The 20,581-nt window shown below is 43.9% G+C and overlaps 1 protein-coding gene across 1 annotated transcript in view; it reads left to right on the forward strand.

Annotated features, from left to right (window-relative positions):
• Positions 1 to 233: 233 nt before the first annotated feature.
• The window catches only part of CSTF3 (cleavage stimulation factor subunit 3), a 91,586-nt gene continuing 71,238 nt past the window's right edge, over positions 234 to 20,581 (forward strand). The window contains exon 1 of the mRNA XM_062196333.1: positions 234 to 445. Coding sequence (XP_062052317.1) covers positions 419 to 445 — 27 coding nt within the window. The 5' untranslated portion in view covers positions 234 to 418. The remainder of the gene's footprint in view (positions 446 to 20,581) is intronic.

Raw genomic sequence — 20,581 nt, forward strand, 5'->3', positions numbered from 1 at the left:
AAGCGGGTTTGGCTATTAAATTCCTACAAGCGCTCCAGCTTCCAAGAGTTTCCCGCCTCCCAGCCGGTTCCAACCAGTTCAGCAACAGTTTTTCCCAACCCACCGCCCTGACGTCAGCGCAGGCAGTGGGCCCGCCCCTGGGATCTCTCTGCCCCTGCGCGCCCAGAATAACCGGCGCGTTGCCATTTTAGCCCCACCCTCTGCCCCGGAAGTTAATGCAGAAGCCACACCCCCTCCTCGGCCGGCTGGGGTGCAGCCATTTTAATTCATATCTGAGTGGGCGGTGGCGATTCCTGTTGGCGGTCTGGCTCTTCGGGGCAGGGGGTAACTTTACTGGCTTGGGGGTGGTTTTTAGTTTAATTTTTCCTTTGTAGCTTCCAGTCGCCGGCCGGTTCTCACGTTCTAGTCAGCTGAGGCCATGTCTGGAGACGCAGCCACGGAGCAGGTGAGGAAGGAGAGTGGTGGGGCCTCGTGGCGACCTCTTCTCTCCACGTCTCTGTTCTTCCGAGTACTCCAGCTCTGCTCGCCTGAGGGAGGAAAGCGGGGTGGGGGGTCTCGTGACCCGGGGTACGGGGTACAGGGGAAAAGTGGGACTGGGGAGCAAGATCTGAGATTTAAAATATTTCTGACTCTGTCTTAGGCGTTCAGTACGAACATTTAATTTAGACAATAGCCGTGACAATGCTTCGTCCTACTTATTTATGGGGATACTCCAGCTGGGGTGCCTTCCTTTGATAGCATTCTTTACTCGGTTGGTTAGGAGCTGATTATTTTAACGTGTTCTTGTCGTTTTCGAAAAACTTGGCGTTCCTTCCGCCCCACCCCCACACTGGACCCAGAGAGAGAGGTTACTAGTTTGAGAAGTAATTTGAGATGAAATTAATCTGGAGAAATAGACTCTTTCGAGAGCTAATGAAGAAGCGTAGAAATAGAGCATGGTTATGCTGAGGTTTGGGGAATTTTGTGGCTTTCGCTTCATTCCTTGTCTCCCTTCTAACCACTTTTCATTTTCGTTTTTTCGTATACACGTAGATTGCAGAATAAGTGGGAAATAAGACGTCTATTTTTGTTAGTGTTAACGAAAGTGTCTGTTTTAATAGTACATATGAGTGGCATTTAAATATGTTATAATTCAGGCTTTTAGACGAAGCGATGTTTCTTTTGCTCCTACTATTCTGAATTTTGTAGGCTAGTATATACCTTTTTGGTGCGAAAAACATTTTATGGAAGAAGTCATTAAATTTGATTTTCGATGTAAGTCCTCGTATGTTTAGATAAATACACTTTAAAAAATGGAGGCTAGCTCGCCTGCAGTCTCGATTTCCTGAAATTTCCTATTGCCATAGCAACAATACACTTAGATTTTTGTTTTTCAAGTCATAACGTGGAGGCTGTTACTAGAGGTTAACAGAGATGAGGCAGAATAGGAGCGTTCCTAGCAAATAATTTGTGTGTGACTGTAAGTTTCATTATGTAGCAAAATTTGGCTTAGTTTTGTGTTAGCTTGAGGACTGATTTCAGTTATGAAATCTCATACTGTTTGCATTTTACAAGAATGCAAAGACTATTTTATCAAAACTGTTTTTGTACTCAATCTTTTTTTGGATTAGTGTTTTGTCATCTGAAAGTGAAGGAGCAATAGTATCCTTAGGTTCATTGAAAGTGTACAAATTCATTAATTTTTAAATTTATCTAAAATTGTAAAGCTAGAGGTGTTGCCATGATCTTGAACATTTTCGAACTGTAGTATTTTATTATTTTTTAAAGGTTTATTTATTTAATCGAAAGAGTTACACAGAGAGAGGAGAGGCAGAGAGAGAGAGAGGTCTTCCATCCATCCGATGGTTCATTCCCCAGATGGCCACAAAACCAGGGCTGGGTCAGGGAGAAGCCAGGAGCATCAGCCAAGTCTCCTACATGGGCGGCAGGGGCCCAAACACTTGGGCCATCATCCAGTGCTTTCCCAGGCCATTAGCAGGGAGCTAGATCAGAATGGAGCAACCTGGACTTGGACTGGGGCCCATATGGGATGCCAACATAGCAGACTGTGGTTTTATCCACTACACCATAGTGTTGGCCCTGTGTTAATTTTCTCTCTATTCAGATTTATTCAAAATAAGTTGATAGATCATATTTCAGCCACAAGTATTCCTAAATGTAGTCCATATTCAGATTTCTCCAGTTGTCCCAGAATGTGATTATAGAGGTTTTTTTTTTTTTTTCCTAAAGACTTATTTTATTTATTTAAAAGGTAGAGTGACAGAGAGGGAGAGACAGAGAGAGGTCTTCTATCTGCTGGTTCACTCCCTAAATGACCACAATGGCCAGGGCTGGGCCAGGCTGAAACCAGTAGCTAGAAGTTTCTTCTAGGTCTTTCACATGGGTGCAGGGGCCCAAGGACTTGTGCCGTCTTTCATTACTTTCCTAGGTGCATTAGCAGGGAGCTGGATGAAAAGTGGAGCTGTTGGGAAATGAACTGGCATCCATTTGGGATGCCAGTGTTGCAGGTGGAAGTTTAACCTGCTTTGCCACAGTACTACCCACTCTCTGTATTCAAAATAAAATCTAGGTTCACATATTGAATCATTTTGTTGTGACTTTTTTTTTTTTTTTTTTTTTTTAAGATTTATTTGAAAGGCAGAGCTACAGAGAGGCAGAGAGAGCGAGAAAAATATCTTTCATCTGCTGGTTCATTCCCCAGATGGCCCCAGTGGGGATAGCTGGGCCGATCTGAAGCCAAGAGCTTCTTCCATGTCTCCCACACAGGTACAGGGGCCCAAGGACTTGAGCCATCTTGTACTGCTTTCCCAGGCCATAGCAGAGAGCTGGATTGGAAGTGGAGCAGCCAGGACTTGAAATAGCACCCATATGGGATGCCGGCACTGCAGGCAGTGGTTTTACCTGCTATACCACAGTACTGGCTGCATGTTATTGACTCTTAAGTAGACCTCCTGTTCCCTCTGTTTTTCCTGGGATATTATCTATATAGAGATCCTTATAGAATTTAGTACTTTTCTGGGTTTCTTTTGTTTTTGTTGTTGGCGTTGTCATTTAACTTTTCATATTCTGTATTTCCTGAAAATTTCATACTTAAGTGTATCCTCAGAGACTTGGTAGTATTCAGGCTATTTCATATTTTTGGATTGAGTACTTCGCATCATTACATCAAAAGGGACTTCTTGCTAGGTAGTTCTATTAGTAATGGTTGGTTTTATTTGCTTGATGAGAGTGATGACCGCTGGATCGCTTCATTATATATCTTTCCCTTTTGTGGTTAGTAATCTGTGAATTGATAGTTTGTTCCTCTACAACCTTTCACCTAGTTACCTTACTATCAGTTGATAAACCTTTACTAAGTTGTTGATTACATTAGAGGTGGCAAATGGTGTTTTTAAAAAAATTCTGTTCTGTGTCTACCTACTGGCTTATAATTTTCTAGACAGAAAGGTCATTTTTTTCTTTTTAAAGACTGGGTATCACTGTATTCATTGGGTTTCCCTTTAGTATGTTAAGATCACCAGTAGCCATTTTTCTTTTGGGTGCTCAGCTTATTTAATCTTTGTGATGGCTCCTATATCTTTTTTTCTCTTCAGTCTAAAGATGTTTAAAAAAATTATTGACAGTTTTTCTTAAAATTTTTAATGGATAGCTTAAAAAAAGATTTATTTGAATCACAGAGTCACAGAAAGAGAGTGATACAAGAGAGAGAGGTCTTCCAACCCCTGGTTTGCTCCCCAAATGACCACATTGGCTGGGGCTGAGCTAGGCTGAAGCCAGGAGCTAGGAGCTTCATCCAGGTCTCCCATAAGGGTAGCAGAGGCAAAAGCAGCTGGGCCATCTTTCACTGCCTTTCCAGACACATTAGCAAGGAGCTGGATTGGAAGTGAAGCAGCCAGGACTTGAACTAGTGCCTGAATGGCATGCCAGCATTGCAGGCGATGGCTTAAACTACTAAGCCACACTGCTGGCCTCCATAATTTTTAAATTTTATTTTATTCAAGTTACTGTTTTTTTTTTTTTTTTTTTTAAGATTTATTTGAAAGTCAGAGTTACAGAGAAAGGGAGGGGTAGAGTGATCTTCCATCCACTGGTTCACTGCCCTTGGCCAGGCTGAAACCAGGAGCCTGGAACTGCCTCAGTGTCTTATCACTCAGGTGGCAAGGACCCAAGCACATGGACCATCTACCCCTACCTACCTAGGCACATCAGTGGAAAGGTAGATCAGAACAGATTGGACTTAAACCCTTGGATCCAACATGGGATGTGCCATTGCAGGCTACAGCTTAACTTGCTGTGCTGCTATACTAGCCCCTAAAAGGTAAGGTATCTTTTGATATCTTATTACCAACAAGGAGTCATCTTCATAAATTTTTAATGATGCATTTCTTTTTTTTTTTTTTTTTTTTAATATTTAGTTATTTGAAAGGCAGAGGCAGAGAGAGATAAGTCTTCCATCCACTGGTTCACTCCCCAAATGGCTGCAATGGCTGGAGGTGGGCCTCTCCAGAGCCAGGAGCCAGGAGCTTCTTCATGGTCTCCCATGTCGATCCAGGGGTTCAAGGATTTGGACTTTTTTCAGCTGCCTTCCTAGGCCATAGTAGAGAGTTGGATTGTAAGTGGAGCAGCCGGGACTCCAGCACTACACATGGCAGCTCTATCCACTGTGCCACAGAGCCTGCCCCATGATATATTGCTAACATACAAGGAAAAGAGAATAACATTAAGTGTGGTGTGATTATCATTGAACTTCAGTTTATGGCCAATCTTGTTTTTCCCAGGACTTCACTTATATCTGCCAGTCTCATTACTCTGAAGCAGATTCCAAATGTTGTGTTATTCAACTTTTAACTGAAGTAGTAATTAAATAATACCTTGAAGAGTGATATTTAAAATGTGAATGCTTACCTTGCTTTATGTATAAAATAAGACTGAAAATTTTAAGATGACTCAAAGTGATGGGTGAGAAAAACTGAAGGATAATAAAATGAAAACCACCCTGAATCAGGATTTACTTTGAAATGATGGCCAGAGGCTGGTTTAGACAGAATCGTACAGGATAAAGAGAGTAGCATTTTAGTAGCATTAAAGCTCACATAGGTAGGATAAACCTGATAATTTATTAAATTTGTTACCAAAAAGTATGGATGGTCATTTCTCTCTTGGTACTAAGATTTGTGCCCTTTGAAGGAAGGAAATGATTGTAGACAAGAAAAATCACTGCTAAAGCTTATCGTAACTCTTTTTCCCCGAACTTGTAAGGAAGTTCAATTTTGTATTTAGAAAGCTATTTAAAGTACTTTGTAGCCTTCAAGGAGTGCTTCTGAAGCTCCCTGTTTACTGTTTATGTCAGTTTAGTGGTGCTAAAACTCTTCATAGATCAACAACCACAGCAAACACATTTGGTTTTTGTATGGAATTATGGCTGTGTTTTTATTTTGTGTATGTATTTTTGCTCCTTGGTTTGGCCTTTGATCTCGTGCTTTATTAGTTAAATGAACTAATAAAAAGTCCACTTTATTCAGCTTTACATCTTAGAAACCTAGGCAGTAATATTTTGATACTTAATGGTGTTTGGTAAATGAATGGATTAATTTGTTGTGTAGACTGAATGCATGACAAGTTACTCAAAGAATTTATACCACTGGGAAGTCAGGTATGTAACTAGTTAACGAGTCTTAACATTTAGCATGTAAGAGTTGAGGGTTTTTAGCTTGGTTGGATACAGAGTGGAGAGAAATGTGTTGGGTCACATTATTTTATATTATATGCACACACACAGAAACACCCACCCACACACCTTTAAGCCCCTGAAATTTTAGAAATATTTTTATATAAATATGTGTGTATACACACACAAATGTACACAATATATATATATAGCTTATCCTAGAATTGGAATGCCTAAATTAGCAAGAAAATGATTTTCATTTTTTAAAAGAAGGAACTAAGAAGAGCAATTAAATGTCAGAAATTCCTAGCAAATTGGGAAATTCAGGGCTGTGGATCTATTTTTTCTTTAAGTGAAAAACAAGGTTTTGAAAGATACAGAGGGCCCGGTGCTGTGGCCCGCCTGCAGTGCCAGCATTGCATGTGGGTGCTGGTTTGAGTCCCAGCTGCTCCACTTATTTATTTTTTTTGACAGGCAGAGTTAGAGAGAAAGGTCTTCCTTCCTTTGGTTCACCCCCAAAGTGGCCCCAACAGCCGGCACAGCTGATCAGGAGCCAGGTGCCTCCTCCTGGTCTCCTATACAGGTACAGGGGCCCAAGCACCTGGGCCATCCTCCATTGCCTTCCCGGGCCACAGCACAGAGCTGGACTGGAAGAGGGGCAACCGGGACTAGAACCCGGTGCCCACATGGGATGCCGGTGTTGCAGGCGGAGGATTAACAAAATGAGCCATGGCGCCGGCCCTGCTCCACTTCTGATCCAGCTCTCTGCTATGGCCTGGGAAAGCAGTAGAAGATGACCCAAGTCCTTGGACCCCTGCGCCTGCGTGGGAGACCCAGAGAAAGCTCCTAGCTCCTGGCTTCGGATTGGGGCAGCTCCAGCCATTACAGCCAATTGGGGAGTGAACCAGCAGATGGAAGCTCACGTGCTCGCTTGCGCTCTCTCTCTCTCTCTGCCCCTCCTTCTCTCTTGGTATAACTCTTTCAAATAAATAAATAAATCTTGAAGAAAAAAGATTTAGAAAATATGAAAAATATATGTTCCATGCACTGGTTATTGAGGAAATGAAATACCTACAGTTGTGTTTTTTTGCCTGGTGTCTCAGGCTGCCCAGATACCAAAGCTGGAGGGGACCACCCAGTGTTGAAACCTGGTTTATTTTATTGGGTAGCCATTAGTACTTATAAGCTATTCAAAGGTAAGAACATTGCCACACAACTTTAAAATCAAGGTGGATTTGAATGGGACTTAGGAGAAGGGAGTGAAAAGGCCTCCTATAGATTGGACAGTATATTCTTTGGTTCTGATTACTTTATCTGTTGTTATTTTTTCTTTTCTTTTCTTTTTTTTTTTAAGATTTATTTATTTGAAAGAGTTACACAGAGAAGGAGAGAGAGAGAGGAAGAGAGTGTCTTCCATTCGCTGGTTCACTCCCCAATTGGCAGCAACGGTTAAAGCTGTGCCTGTCTAGCCAGGAGTTTCTTCCAGGTCTCCCATGTAGGTGCAGAGGCCCAAGTACTTGGGTCATCTTCTACTGCTTTCCCAGGCCGTCCTCTGCTGCCTTCCCAGGCCATAACAGCTGGATTGGAAGTGGAACAACCGGGACTCAAACCGGTGCCCATTTGGGATGTCGGCACTGCAGGCAGCGGTGGCTTTAGCCGCTACACCACAGCGGCGGCCCCTCTATCTGTTTTTAAGAAAATCTTTGTAATAGCTGTTCCTCCCCTCCTCCATTTTACTTATTTATTTTTTTAAAAAAAGATTTATTTGGAAGAATTACAGAGAGAGGAGAGAGACACAAAGAGAAAGAGAGAGAGATCTTCCATCACCTAGTTCACTCCCCAAATGGCTGCAATGGCCAGAGCTGGGCCAGGCTGAAGCCAGGAGCTTCTTCCAGGACTCCCACATGGGTATAGGGGCCCAAGGAGTTAGACCATCTTCCACTGCTTTCCCAGATACATTTAGCAGGGAACTGAATTGGCAGTGGAAAGCTGGAACTCAAACTGATGCCCATATAGGATGGCTGCACTGCTACACCACAATGCTGGCCCCTACCTATTTATTCTTAAATATTTATTATGTTTTATTTGGAAGAGAAAGAGATATTTTGAATCTGTTGGTTCACTCAAGTGCCTGCAATAACCAGGGCTGTGCCAGGTCCAAGCCAGAACTCAATCTGGGGTTCCTGTGTAGGTGGTAAGGGCCCAACTAGCTGAGCCATCACGCCCTGCCTTCAAACATGGTACATTAGTAGGAAGCTGGAGTGGAGATCAAAGCCAAGACTTTAACTTGGGACTTCCAATAAGGAATGTTTTAACTGATGTGCCAAATACCTGCTGCCCCTACCCCCATTTTTTAAAAAAGATTTATCTATTTGAGAGGCTGGTGCTGTGGCTTAGTGGGTTAAGCAGTTGCCTGCAAGGTCGGCATCCCGTTTGAGTTCTGGTTCAAGTCCCAGCTACTCCACTTCTGATCCTGTTCCCTGCTAATGCACCTGGAAAAGCAGTGGAAGATGGCCCAAGTGCTTGAGTCTCTGCACCCACGTGGGAGACCTGGAGGGAAACCCAGAAGAAGCTCCTGGCTTCGGTCAGGCCCAGCCTGGCTCTTGTTGCCATTTGGGGGGTGAACCAGCGGGTGGAAGACTTTTTCTGCCTCTGCCTGTCTCCCTCTCTAACTCCACCTTTCATATAAATCTTTAAAATACTTACCTGTTTGAAAGGCAAACTGACAGATCTTCCGTCTGCTGGATTAGTCCCCAAATGGCTGCTAAGACTCAAAACAGTGAGCTACTGGTATTGTTGTTGCAAGTGATGGCCTAACTAGCTACACCACAGCATCGCACCCCTTTCTCCCTGACACTTTAACTTATATTTAGAAAGATGGTTTTGGTAGGCAAATTGGTTTGATCTTTATTGTTAGCATTTTTTAGGAAAACTGGACTTTATGGAATACTCTAAGGCAATAATTGTTCCTAAGAGCAATTTGCTATTTAGTATTGCATTTTCTTAGAACCGAAAGGTACTGTTTTGGGAGAGATTGCATTCCTTTGGGTTAGGTGGTTTGAGGGAATAGAAGAGTTTATTTTCTAGGTGGATCTTCAGAGGGACAGAATCTGTATTCAGTTGTTTGTACCTATTAACTGAACAGTTGTGAAAAATAATTCATAGTTTTAAGCTTTTCTGCCATGTCTTTAAATCTACATTTCTCTTTAAATAGGACCAAGTTGTGAGTTCTAGTTGTGTTGTATTTTGTTGGACAGTGATAATGCTGTGAGAATCGATCTTTTATTTTGACAGGCAGAGTGGACAGTGAGAGAGAGAGAGAAAGGTCATCCTTTTCCGTTGGTTCACCCCCCCACAATGGCTGCTGTGGCTGGCGCACTGCGCTGATCTGAAGCCAGGAGCCAGGTGCTTCCTCCTGGTCTCCCATGCGGGTGCAGGGCACAAGCACTTGGGCCATCCTCCACTGCCTTCTTGGGCTACAGCAGAGAGCTGGACAGGAAGAGGAGCAACCGGGACAGAATCCGGCGCCCCGACCGAGACTAGAACCTGGTGTGCCAGCACCACAGGCGGAGAATTAACCTATTGAGTCATGGCGCCATCCAAGAATTGATCTTAAAAAAGAGATTTGAACCAACAGTTATTTTTTTTTTTTTAAAGATTTTTAAAAATTTGAGGGGCCGGTGCCGTGGCTCACTTGGTTAATCCTCTGCCTGTGGCGCCGGCATCCCATGTGGGCACTGGGTTTAGTCCCGGTTGCTCCTCTTCCAGTCCAGCTCTCTGCTGTGGCCTGGGAAGGCAGTGGAGGATGGCGCAGGTGCTTGGGCGCCTGCACCCGTATGGGAGACCGGGGGGGGGGGGGGAGGCCCCTGGTTCCTGGCTTCGGATTGGCATGGCACGCTGGCCGTTGGGGCCATTTTGGGGGTGAACCAGTGGAAGGAAGACCTTTCTCTCTCTTTCCCTCACTAACTCTGTCAAATAAATAAATAATAATAATAAATTTATTTGAAAGTCAGAGCCACAGAGCGGCGGGGGTGGAGGGTGTTATCCATTTGCTGGTTCAATCCCCAAATGGCTGCAGAGGCCGGAGCTGGGCTGATCCAATGCCAGGAGCTTCCTGTGGGTCTCCCACGTGGTACAGGGGCCCAAGGACTTGGGCCATCTTCTACTGCTTCCCCAGGCCATAGCAGAGAGCTAGATCAGAAGTGAAGTAGCCAGGACTTGAACGGTACCCACATAGGATGCACTGCAGGCAGGGGCTTCACCCGTAATTATCACAGCACTGGCCCCCCAGCAGTTGTTTTTAAAAATGATTTACTTCATTTGTTTGAAAGGCAGAATGACAGAGAGGGAGAGACAGAGATAAAGAGATCTTCCATCTGCTGTTTCACTCCTCAAATGGCTGTGGCAGTTGGAAGTAGGCCAGGTGGAAGCCAGGAGCCAGGAACTCCAGTGTGGGTTGTGGGGGCCCAAGGACTTGGGCTGTTTTCTGCTGTCATTCTGCCTTTCAAACAGATACTTAAACTAATAATTAATTTACAGAATAAATACTGAGTGAAATCAGAAGGGCAAAACTGTCTCCTAATTGATGCTTTTCTGATGTTCAGCTTTATCTAGTGAATTAGTACCTGGCTTCTCTTAGTTGAAAGAAGACTTGTCTTTCAAATTCAGTTCCAAAAGATTAAGATATTTGATTGTATTTTGTAGCTGTTTGCTTCCTAGGAGATTAATAGACAAATTCAATAAAAAGTAATTATTTGTACCAATACTTTAAGCCTACATACCTAGGAAAAAAAATTTTTTTTTGGCTGGTGCTGCGGCTCACTAGGCTAATCCTCCACCTTGCGGCGCTGGCACACCGGGTTCTAGTCCCGGTCGGGGCACCAGATTCTGTCCCGGTTGCCCCTCTTCCAGGCCAGCTCTCTGCTGTGGCCAGGGAGTGCAGTGGATGATGGCCCAAGTGCTTGGGCCCTGCACCCCATGGGAGACCAGGATAAGCCCCTGGCTCCTGCAATCGGATCAGCGCGGTGCGCCGGCTGCAGCGCGCCAACCGCGGCAGCCATTGGAGGGTGAAACAACGGCAAAGGAAGACCTTTCTCTCTGTCTCTCTCTCTCACTGTCCTCTCTGCTTGTCAAAAAAAAAATTTTTTTTTTTTTTTTTTGCTGTTTGTTTAGATTTTTAGACTGCAAAGACCTGAGGGGGTTAATGTTTTGTATTGCAGGATTTTTTGTTTGTTTGTTTGTTTTTGTCTCTTACATTTATTTTATTTGAAAGGCAGAATGAAAGAGGGATAGTAAGAAAGATCTTTTATCTGTTGGTTCACTCCTCAGATGACTGCAACAGCCAAGGTTGGATCAGACAAGGAATTCTACCCAGGTCTCCCACGTTGGGGGGGGGGCAGTGACTGACGTGCTTGAGCCATCATCTGCTGCTTCCCAGATGCATTAGTAGAAAACAGGATTGGAAGCAGAGGTTCTGGGATTGGAAGCAGCAGTACAGCATGGGATGGGCATCCCAAATGGTGGCTTACCTGCTGTGCCCACTCTGGTATGATCAGTTTTGTTTCACAAAACGACATCTAATGTAGTTTGCTTGTATCAGAAAAGGAACATTAGAACTAAACTTGCCATTTGGTCCTAACGTTAAACCTGTCATGTAAAACACTGTATTCCCTAGGCATTTGGGTTTACTCTGTAACTGTTGTAAAGTGGGGTAGAGTGCTATTCTGGTTTTTATTTTTTTGGAAGATTTATTTATTTGAAAAGGGGAAAGAAAGAGATCTTCCATCCACTGGTGTACTCCCCAGATGGCTGCAAGGGCTAGGGCTGCTGGGTCAGAAGTGGCGCAGTCAGGACTTAAACTGGTGCCAAATAGGATGCTGGCATCACAGGTGCTGACTTTACCTGATGTGCCACAACACCAACCCTGCTAGTCTACTTTTATTTAATAGTGAAAAAAGTTAATTACAGGGAGACTTTAAGAGTTCAAATATAGGGCTAGCGCTGTGGCACAGCAGATTAACGCCCTGGCCTGAAGCACCGGCTTCCCATGTGGGCACCGGTTCGAGACACAGCTGTTCCTCTTCCGATCCAGCTCTCTGCTATGGCCTGGGAAAGCAGTAGAAGATGGCCCAACTCCTTGGGCCCCTGTACCCACGTGGGAGACTCAGAAGAAACTCCTGGCTTCAGATCGGTGCAGCTCCGGCCATTGTGGCCAGTTGGGGAGTGAACCATTCGATGGAAGACCTCTGTTTCTCTGCTTCTCTCTGTGTAACTCTTTCAAATAAATAAATAAATAAATAAATAAATAAAATAATTTAAAAAAAATCTTGTTTTTTTTTTAAAGAGTTCAAATATGGGGACCAATGTGCGGCTAGTGTGTTAAGCTGCTGCCTGCAGTGCCAGCATCCCTTATGGGTACTAGTTTGAGTCCTGACTGCTCTACTTCCAATCTAGCTCCCTGCTTTTGGCCTGAGAAAGCAGTGGAAGATTTTCCCAAGTACCTGGGTCTCTGCTCTCATGTGGGAGACTTGGATGAAGCTCCTGGCTCCTAGCTTTGACCTGGCCCAGCCTTGGCTGTTGGAATCATTTAGGGAGTAAACCAGTAGATGGAAGATTCTCTCTCTCTCTCTCTCTCTCACCTTGCCATTTAAATAAATAAATCCTTAAAGAAGAAAGTCCAAATACTTAGTATATACAGTTTTAAAAATATTTTAGCAGAAATTCAGTGGAATGACTTAGGATTTTGAAAATCTGTATTTGTAGAACAGATCAGGTAATATGGGTTATTAGGTCCCCTCACAAATTCATGGAAAATTGAATTAAAAGATAATGCAGGAGCTGATGTTTGATATAGCAATTTAGATGCCACTTGGGACTCCCACATCTCATAATAGGGATGGCTTGGGCTCAAGTTCTGACTCTGCTTCTGATTCCTACGTCTTACATATAAACCCTTGGAGGCAGTAGGTGATTGCTCAAGTAGTTGGATCCCTGCCACCCACCTGGCAGATCCAGACTGAATTGTGGGCTCCTGGCTTGGGACTGACGCACCCCTGGCTGATGGTAGGTCTCTGGAAAGAGAGCCCAGCAAATGATCTTCGTTTCTCTGAGTTTGTAATAAATAAAATTCTCCAGGTTTTCCATAAGCTTTTTGAGGCTCCCTCCTTTGTCACAGAAAGTTGGTCACTAGGCAGTTTTGTCATTGCGTGAACATCATGAAGCATAATTTAAAAACCTGGATGGTATGACTTACTACAAACCTAGGTTGTAAAGACACATATACATGTGTACTTCAAAATATTTGTGGCAGGTGAAATTGAAAGTTAAGTTTGGGGGACAGCATTGCGATGCAGCTGGATAAGCCTCTGCTTGCAACACCAGCATTCCATATTGGAGTACCTGTTTGAGTACTGGTTGTTCTGCTTCTGATCCAGCTTCCTGCTAATGCACCTGGGAAAGCAGAGGAGGATGTCTCAAGTGCCCACATGGGAGACCCTGTTTGATTTGTCTCCTGGCTTCAGCCTGGCCCAGAATGGCTGTTGAAACTGTATGGAGAGTAAACCAGTGGATCAAAGATATTCTGTGTGTGTGTGTGCCTGTGTCTGTGTCTCCCTGTCCCTGACAGTCTACCTTTCAAATAATGTTTTGAAATTTTTTTAAAGATTATTTGAGAGGCACAGTTACAGAGAGAGACAGAGACAGAGACAGAGAAAGAGAGAGGTTTTCCCTCCTCTGGTTCACTCCCCAAATGGCTGCAAAGGCTGGAGCTAGGCTGATCCAATCCAAAGGCAGGAGCCAGGTGCTTCTTCTGGATCGCCCAAGTGGGTGCAGGGGTCCAAGCACTTAGGCCATCTTCCACTGCTTTCCCAGGCCATTAGCAGGGAGCTAGATTGGAAGTAGAACAGCCCAGACTCAAACCGATTTCATATGGGATGCCAGTGCTACAGGCAGAGGCTTAACCTACTACACCACAGCGCTGGCCCCAAAGCGGCATCCCATATGGGTGCTGGTTCGGGTCCCAGCTGTTGCACTTCCAATCCGGCTCTCTGCTGTGACCTGGGAAAGCAGTGGAAGATGGCCCAAGTCCTTGGGCCCCTGTACCTGCGTGGAAGACCCAGAAGAAGCTGCTGGCCCCTGGCTTTAGATCGGCCCAGTTCTGGTCATTGTGGCCATTTGGGGAGTGAACCAGCAGAAGGAAGACCTCTCTCTCTGTCTCTGCCTTTCGGAAAAAAAAGGTGCAGTAAGCATGAGGTGTGTTACGCTGCTGCCAGCCTAAGAAGGCATACTCTTCTATAGTAAAATTCTTTGGTAAGTAGGCATTTACTCTAAAATAGCCTATAGAAGTTACATTCCATGATAAAAAGTATAATACATACATGAATCAACAGTTATTATCAAGTATTATGTACTGTACATAGTTGTTTGTGCTGTATTTTTATAAGAGCAGATTTGTTTATACCAGCATCACCATAAACACATGAGTAATGCATTGTGTTATGATATTAACCTTTCCAAAGACATTACTGGGATATAGTGGAATTTTTCAAGTCCATTGTTTTATTATGAGACCCTTTTAGTATAGGTATGGTATGTGACCGACACTGTTTCTCAAAATGAAGTTCATGATTTGTGTCAGACATTTCAATGCATTTACAAAGTGTAGATGCCTAGGCTCTAATTTCAGACCTTCTATATTAGATTCTGTAAATGGAGCTGGAAGTCTTCATTTCAAATAAGTACCACAGATGATTTTTATGTAAATGAAAGCATAGAGGCCATCCTTCTGGCGTAGTGGGTAAAGCTGCTGCCTGCGTCCTATATGGATGCTGTTTCAAGTCCCAGCTGCTTTGCTTCCAATTCAGCTCCCTGCTAATGGCCTGGGAGAGCAGCAGAAGATGGCCCAAGTGTTCAGGCCCCTTTCCCCTATGTGGGAGACCTGGATGAAGCTCCTAGTTCCGGCGTGGCCCAACCCCAGCTGTTGTGGGTATCTGGAGAGTGAACTAGGGGATTCATTTCCTGTCCGTGTGTGTGTGTGTGTGTGTTAGTAATGCGGACTTTCAAATAAATAAATCTTTGAAAAAAAAAGTAAATGAAAGCGTGCAAACCACTCCATTAGGGGAAGAGGAGGATGCTTTGAAAGCTGTTTGTTTATTTTTCTGAAAGTAGTGAAAACAATTGCAGATTGAGAATATTTTTTTTTAACTTTTATTTAATGAATATAAATTTCCAGTATACAGCTTATGGATTACAATGGCTTCCCCTTCCCATAACTTCCCTCCCACCCGCAACCCTCCCCTCTCCCGCTCCCTCTCCCCTTCCATTCACATCAAGATTCATTTTCAATTCTATTTATATACGGAAGATCAATTTAGTATAAATACTTCAACAGTTTGCACCCACATAGAAACACAAAGTGAAACATACTGTTTGAGTACTAGTTATAGCATTAAATCAAAATGTACAGTACATCAAGGACAGAGATCCCACATCAGGAGCAAGCGCACAGTGGCTCCTGTTGTTGACCCAACAAATTGACACTCTAGTTTATGGCGCCAGTAACCACCCTAGGCTGTCGTCATGAGTTGCCAAGGCTATGGAAGCCTTCCAAGTTCCCCGACTCTGATCATATTTAGACAAGGTCATAAAAGACAGGGTGAGGATAGTAACCAATGATCCTAAGAGTGGCCTTAACCAGGTCTGAACAATTATACAGCATTAAGTGGGGAAGAGGACCATCAGTACACACAGGTTGGGAGTAGAGCCATTGGTGGTAGAGTAGAGGTTATGATTACAAAGGAATGAGGCTCAAGTGCACTAGACAGGGTCTAGAACAAAGGACAGAGTCATTATTAGAGGAGCTAAGAAAGGTGCTGTCTAAGCTACAAGTAATTTTTCTGATTGAGAGGCAAATAGAACCTGATAGAAGGGGCTTGATAATAATCTGTTGGGTTTTAGGCCTTGTAAGTTAAGAGGCCCAGACCTACCTATCTCTTCACATGGGGTATATCCTAAGGGAGGTGTGAACCTCCTAGGGGAAGGCACTCTGTTGACTTTCATTACTTAGCTGGCCTGGGAGGAGAGCTGGCCAGGTAAAGGCAGGGGGCATCTCTAACAAGAAATTTACAGTTCTGCCTGCAATGTTGCTGACCCTACTTGACCATCCCCTCAGCTGCAGTGGTCCCTTTGGAAGTTGGGCTGAGTGAAGGGCTTTTCAGCTTGGAGCCAATAAGATCTGTGGCTCTGACCTGGGCATCCTTCGACTCCAGGGCAGGTCCATTTCCAGTGATCCAACTCTTGGCAGAGCTGCCAGGGCTCTTCACAAGCTGATTTCTGCTGAAGCCCAGGCTTACCACATTGAAAGCCACTGCAGTGGACTGGGCTGTTGGGTCTCCTTGAGGGCAGATCACTGCACAGATCAGCCATTAATAGGCCTGCCACCCATTGCTTCTGATGCCTAGCTTTCTTTTCCTCCTGGTTTGTGTTAAAGCAGACCAGAGGATGCAAGTCAAGGGAGTGCCCGTGTCCCATCTCTAATCTTCGGTGGCCTGAACTACAAGTCTATAGTCACAGGCATGTTCTGTAGTAGTTTTTCTAAGGTAGACAATGCCCATGAGGAAAATTATATTCTCACTTTAAAACTTTCTTTCCCTTTGGTCTGAAAGGGAGGTTTTTTTTTTTCTACTTACTGTATACTTCGCTGATGGCGATGTGAATCTAGCTATGAGATTATTAGTTAAGTTCTTATATTTTACTGATTTCTTTCCCATTCCCCCATGATATTTAGATAGTCATTACGTTTAATAGTGGAAAATCTTAATTAATTACCAAACCATCTGAGCTTTTTCTGATGGTCATGATCAAGAATTTAAATGCTTAAATCCTTTAACCTATCAAGTTTATTCCCCCTCATAATTTTGATGTGTATCATTTGGATCAAGGTGATCTTCAATTTGATTATGTCCCCTAGAATAGCACTCTTCCAGTTTACCGTGAAAACACCCCTTTGGTGAAGGAGCTACCTTTTTTTCCTCCTGTCATTTTTAACTGCCTACTAGGATTGGGAAGAAATTAGACTGTATATGTTTTTAAGATTTATTTATTTGAGGCCGGCGCCGTGGCTCAGTAGGCTAATCCTCCGCCTTGCGGCGCCGGCACACCGGGTTCTAGTCCCGGTCGGGGCACCGATCCTGTCCCGGTTGCCCCTCTTCCAGGCCAGCTCTCTGCTGTGGCCAGGGAGTGCGGTGGAGGATGGCCCAAGTGCTTGGGCCCTGCACCCCATGGGAGACCAGGAGAAGCACCTGGCTCCTGCCATCGGAACAGCGTGGTGCGCTGGCCGCAGCGCGCCTACCGCGGCGGCCATTGGAGGGTGAACCAACGGCAAAAAGGAAGACCTTTCTCTCTGTCTCCCTCTACTGTCCACTCTGCCTGTCAAAAAAAATTTTATTTATTTGAAAAGCACAATTAAGGGGGGTGACTGGGGAGGGGGCAAAATCTTCCATCCACTGGTTTATTTCCCAGATAACTGTAACAACCAGGACAAGGCCATGTCAGAGCCAGGAATGCATCCTGGTCTCCCAGATGGGTTGCATGGGCCGAAATATGTGGGCTTTCTTTGCTTTCCCAGCCACTGGATCAGAAGCAGTGTCTGGGACTCGCTGGGACTGAAACCTGCACTCCTGTGTAGAATGGTGTCCCAAGCAATGGCTTAATCTTAAGTCCAAGCTCTTCACACCCTATCTTCCTATTAAGAGCACCCTAAAAAAAGCTCATATAGAAAGTGGATTGGAGACTACATGATATAGCCACAGTTAGGTGAAAGAGCTATGAAAAATGTTTCTTCCCTTTTCCAACTACCTGACTGTGTGAGACTGAATTTTCTTCATATACTTCAAACAATATATTGTATTAGATTGAGGGCAGCAATAAATAATATCTTCTATTCAGCACTATATTAAAAAGGTTACGAAAAATGTAAAACAGTGTCATTCAGGCATTGTTTTGTATAGACATTTAAGGAGTTTATTATTTTTTCTTTTTTAACATTTTATTTCAGAACAGCTTTACATTTATAAAACAAAAGTGGTTAGGGAGGCTGTTGCTGTGGTGTAGTGGGTAAAGCTGTCACCTGCAGTGCTGGCATCCCATATAGGTGCCAGTTTGAGTCCTGGCTGCTCTACTTCCAATCCAGCTCTCTGCCTATGGCCTGTGAAACTGGTAGAAGATGCCCCAAGTGTTTGGGCCTTTGTACCCACGTGGGAGACCCAGAAGAAACTCCTAGCTCCTGACTTCAGATTGACCCAGCTCTAACTGTTGTGGCCATTTGGGGAGTGAACCAGCAGATGGAAGAACCCTCTCTCTGCCTTTCAAATAAATAAATATTTTAAAAAAGAGAAAGTGGTGAGGTAGTAATACAAAGAATTCCCATATATCTCTCACTGTACGTCCACCGTTATTCACATTTTGTGTTAGTATATTTAGGAGTTTTTTTTTTAAGTGAGTTACATACCTTAATTTTTTTTCAGTTTTAATTTCTAGTATATAAATATTTTTAAATATAACCCATATATTTAAAAAAAAAATCCCTTTGATTGCCTCAGTTTTTTTTTTTTTTACACTTGATCTTAGCCAAAAGGCCAAGAAGTGATCTTATTTTTTTTAAAATATTTGGTTGTTTGAAAGGCAGAGTTACAGAGAAGCAGAGAGAGAAGAGATGTCTTCTATCCACTGGTTCACTCCCCAGATGGCTGCTACGGCTGGAGCTGGGCTGATCTGAAGCCAGGAGCTAAGAGCTTTTTTTGGGTCTTCCACTAGGTTCAGGTGCTCCAGCACTTGGGAGCCATCTTCCACTGCTTTCCCAGGAACATTAACAGGGAGTTGGATTGGAATTGGTGCAGCCAGGACTTGAACCAGTGCTTTGGTATGTGCTTATTCTGCCACACCACAGTGCTAGCCCCTGTTTATTTCTTAAGCGAAATGTGTTGGAACACTAATGTGAGACAGCTGTTCTTTTGCAATATCTAAGCAGAATTATAGTGTCAGGCCATTGCAGGTAGCCACTGTATGTTTGCCCAAACTATCTTTAAATAAAATTTTTTGTGGGGCCAGTGTCAAAGCTTTGTGGTTTAAGCCTGTGATGCTGGCAAACCATGGGCGCTAGCCAGTTCAAGGGCTGGCTGCCCCACTTCCAATCCAGTTTCCTGCTAATGTGCCTCAGAAAGCAGTAAAAGATGGCCTAGTGCTTGGGCCCCTGCCACTCACTTTGGAGGCCCAGATACAGTATCAGGTTCCTGGCTTTTGCTTGGCCCCTACCTTCGCTATTGTGACCATCTGGGGAGTGAACCAGCGGATAGAAGATGTGTCTGTCTGCTTGTCTCTCTTTTTTTTCTCTCCCTCTCTCTGTAACTCTGCCTTTAAAATAAATAAATCATTAAAACATCTCTTAAAAATTTGTTTGGAGAGAGATTTCCTTCTGCCTTCAAAAGCAAGGGTTGGGCCAAGTTGAAACAAGGAACCAGAACTCCATCTGGGTGTCCCACGTGGGTAGTGGGAACCCAAGTACTTAGACCATACCTGGTGTTTTCCAGGGTGCACATTAGCAGGAATCTGGACCAGAAACAGAGAAACTGGAAATTGAACGAGACATCCCAATAAAGGATTTGGGTGTCCTGAGCAGTGGCATGTCCGCTGTGCTGAATTACCCACTGTACAAAGTTCCTTTTTTTTCTTAAAGATGTATTCATTTATTTATTTTAAGATTTATTTTATTTATTTTAAAGGCAGAGCTACAGAGAGGCAAAGGCAGAAACAGAGAGAGAGAGGTCTTCCATCCCCAATTGTCTGCAATGGCTGGAGCTTGGCCATTCTGAAGCCAGGAGCCAGGAGCTTCTTCCAAGTCTCCCACGTGGGTGCAGGGGCCCAAGGACTTGAGATATCTTCTATTGCTTTCCCCAGGCCATAGCAGAGAAGAGCTGGATTGGAAATGAAGCATCCGATACTCAACTGGCACCCGTATGGGGTTCCGGCACTGCAGGCAGTGGCTTTACCCAATATACCACAGCGCCGGCCCCTAAAGATGTATTTATTTAAAGGCAGAGCGACAGAAAATGAGTGATCTTCCATCTTCTATTTCACTCCTCAAGTGTGACAGCTAGAGTTAGGCCAGGCTGAGGCCAGAATCCAAGAACTCCCATTTTGGTCTTCCACACAACTGGCAGCAGCAGAAGTAGTGGGGGGGGGGGGGGGGGGCTCTGCTTTCCCAGGTGCATTATCAGGAAGCTGAAGCAGAAGTGCAGTATAGCCAGGACTTGAGCCAGACACTCCCAATATGGGGTGCAGGTGGCTGAAGCAACAGTTTAACCCACTCCCACTGTGCTACAACACCCACCCCTCTAGAGTTTTCTTAAAGTGACATATTTTTACTTTATCAATAAATTAGGAAATAACAACTCCATGCCTTAAGGACGCCCAGTGTCTCTTGTGGGTATTCGGAAATGTCATTTTGTCCCATGGCAATTTAATAACTAGGTCAGAGACAAAAAAGCTACACTCTGCGTTGGTTACCAAACTGGTTCATAACTAGGCTTTTATTGTTGGTCTTGTGTGGCCTTAACTATGAGGATATTCTCATTGCCATTTGTATACCTTCCACTGTTAATTAATCATTGTTTGAGAGTTACCTATGTAGATTGTTTTATGACATTTATAAGTACCACCTTTGCCCATAGAAATCATTTATGGATGTAGCTGATACTTCTGATAATCCTCCCATATCTGTATGTAGGATTTTGTTATTCTATAACAAAGAGGAAAAGTACAAATATTTTCTTTTATTATTTATGTTCAGTAACCACAGTAGTATTATTAGCAGCAGCTATGGCTTTGACATAAATGTTCAAAATATTGTTAGCACTCATT

Source organism: Lepus europaeus, chromosome 7 (assembly GCF_033115175.1).
Source record: "Lepus europaeus isolate LE1 chromosome 7, mLepTim1.pri, whole genome shotgun sequence".
Taxonomy (NCBI): Eukaryota; Metazoa; Chordata; class Mammalia; order Lagomorpha; family Leporidae; genus Lepus; species Lepus europaeus.